The following is a 1,712-nucleotide window of genomic DNA, read 5'->3' as shown; positions in this document are numbered from 1 at the left end:
ACTTGACTCTGATTTGGTTTTCATGAGACTCGAGTCAGATCTAAGTCACCAATTTTCGGACTTGGATTGGCTAAAACTTGAGCAAGTCTTGTTTTGACTTTGACTTGGAATTCTTGGCACTCGATTTGACGATGTTAAGGCTTGTTTTTGCTCAGAATTTTTTAAAGTCTTGACTTTGTATGCATGACACTGTTGACCCAAGTCAGATTTAAGTCACTGATTTCATGCCTTGGCATGGCTAAAACTTGCAAAATCTTGACCCTGACTTAGTAGTCATGAGACTTAACTCAAGTCAGACTTAAGTCGCCAATTCTTGTCAATTCGACTCGCTTGGTTATCGTGAGACTTGACATGACTTTGACTTGAACTCCATGACATTTGAAAATCTGTATTTTCAAGATACTTTGCCATTTGAACGAAGCTTCATCCTTGAAGTTGCGCATTGGGTTGTTGATTCACAATTTTTAAGATCAAGACAAAACGATAAAAGTATGACATTAGCGGCATGTTCGGATTCAAAAAAACAGATTGTAAATGTGTTAGCGCAGCATAGTACCGCAAGTGAGTGAGTATGAAGTGGCTTGTGGAAGGTCAAGACTTGAGACTTGACTTTGACTTATATCTGCGACTTAGACCCACCTCGTGTGATTTGTTTTTCCTGACCACCACTGTCCTGCCGTGCAGGTCCATCTCCGCGTCCACAGCGGCGAGCGACCGTTCAAGTGTCAGACATGTAACAAGGGCTTCACGCAGCTGGCCCACCTGCAGAAACACTATCTGGTCCACACGGGAGAGAAGCCGCACGAGTGCCAGGTGAGGTTTTGGGCACCTATTTGGGGCTGGGGCAATGAGTTGTCGTCATACTAGAAAAATGGAGAGTAAAAATGTTTTTTAAATGTGCAAAAAAAATTAAATAATAATTCACATCACAGATCTTACATCTTCTATTTGCTGTGTGTCAGGTGTGCCACAAACGCTTTAGCAGTACCAGCAACCTGAAGACCCACCTGCGCCTCCACTCGGGCGAAAAGCCGTACCACTGCAAGCTGTGCCCGGCCAAGTTCACGCAATTTGTGCACCTCAAGCTCCACAAGCGCCTGCACTCCCGCGAGCGCCCCCACAAGTGCCCGCAATGCCACCGCCACTACATCCACCTGTGCAGCCTACGCCTCCACCTCAAGGGCTACTGCCAGACCGCCGCCCCCCACCCCACCGTGGACGAGGTCCAACGCGCCAACGAGGAGATCGAACGCTTCGATATGAGCGAGCACGCCGAGCAACTGGAGAGGCTCCGAGGCGGAGCCGAGTTGGACGCCGTCCTTGAGAAGCAGGTTCTGGGGGCCGCGTGGCGCCAGACGTCGGTCATCAAGGTGCGACGCGGACTCGCCGTCAAGCAGGAGGCGGACCCGTGAGGGAGCGGGAGAGGTGGACCACTTCAGGGACTCGCTACTCAGGGCTCAAATTAGACAATCAGGCTACTATGGTCTCCATTTCCACTTTTTCTTTTTAATTTATTCGCTTATGATGATGTTTCCAGAACATTCTTCAGGGTTTACAAGAATGATTCCACTATTTGACTGTGTCCCTTTTACCACTTTATTTAAACCACAGGAACAAAGGGTGAGTGTGTGCGTCACAACAGTTACCTCAGAGTGCAAATGAGAGTGTGTGTGTGTGTGTGTGTGTGTGTGTGTGTGTGTGTGTGTGTGTGT

The 1,712-nt window shown here is 48.2% G+C and overlaps 1 protein-coding gene across 1 annotated transcript in view; it reads left to right on the top strand.

The window, feature by feature from the left end:
• prdm1a (PR domain containing 1a, with ZNF domain) overlaps positions 1-1,459 on the top strand; it is a 9,962-nt gene extending 8,503 nt beyond the window's left edge. The window contains exons 6-7 of the mRNA XM_019863871.1: positions 685-813; positions 963-1,459. Of these exons, the coding sequence (XP_019719430.1) occupies positions 685-813; positions 963-1,412 (579 nt within the window). The 3' untranslated portion in view covers positions 1,413-1,459. The remainder of the gene's footprint in view (positions 1-684; positions 814-962) is intronic.
• The last annotated feature ends 253 nt before the right edge of the window (positions 1,460-1,712 follow it).

This window comes from Hippocampus comes, unplaced genomic scaffold, assembly GCF_001891065.2.
Source record: "Hippocampus comes isolate QL1 unplaced genomic scaffold, H_comes_QL1_v1.1 scaffold249, whole genome shotgun sequence".
NCBI lineage: Eukaryota > Metazoa > Chordata > Actinopteri > Syngnathiformes > Syngnathidae > Hippocampus > Hippocampus comes.
The sequence above is the reverse complement of the archived record's forward strand: the minus strand, read 5'-3'. Positions and strand labels throughout refer to the sequence as shown.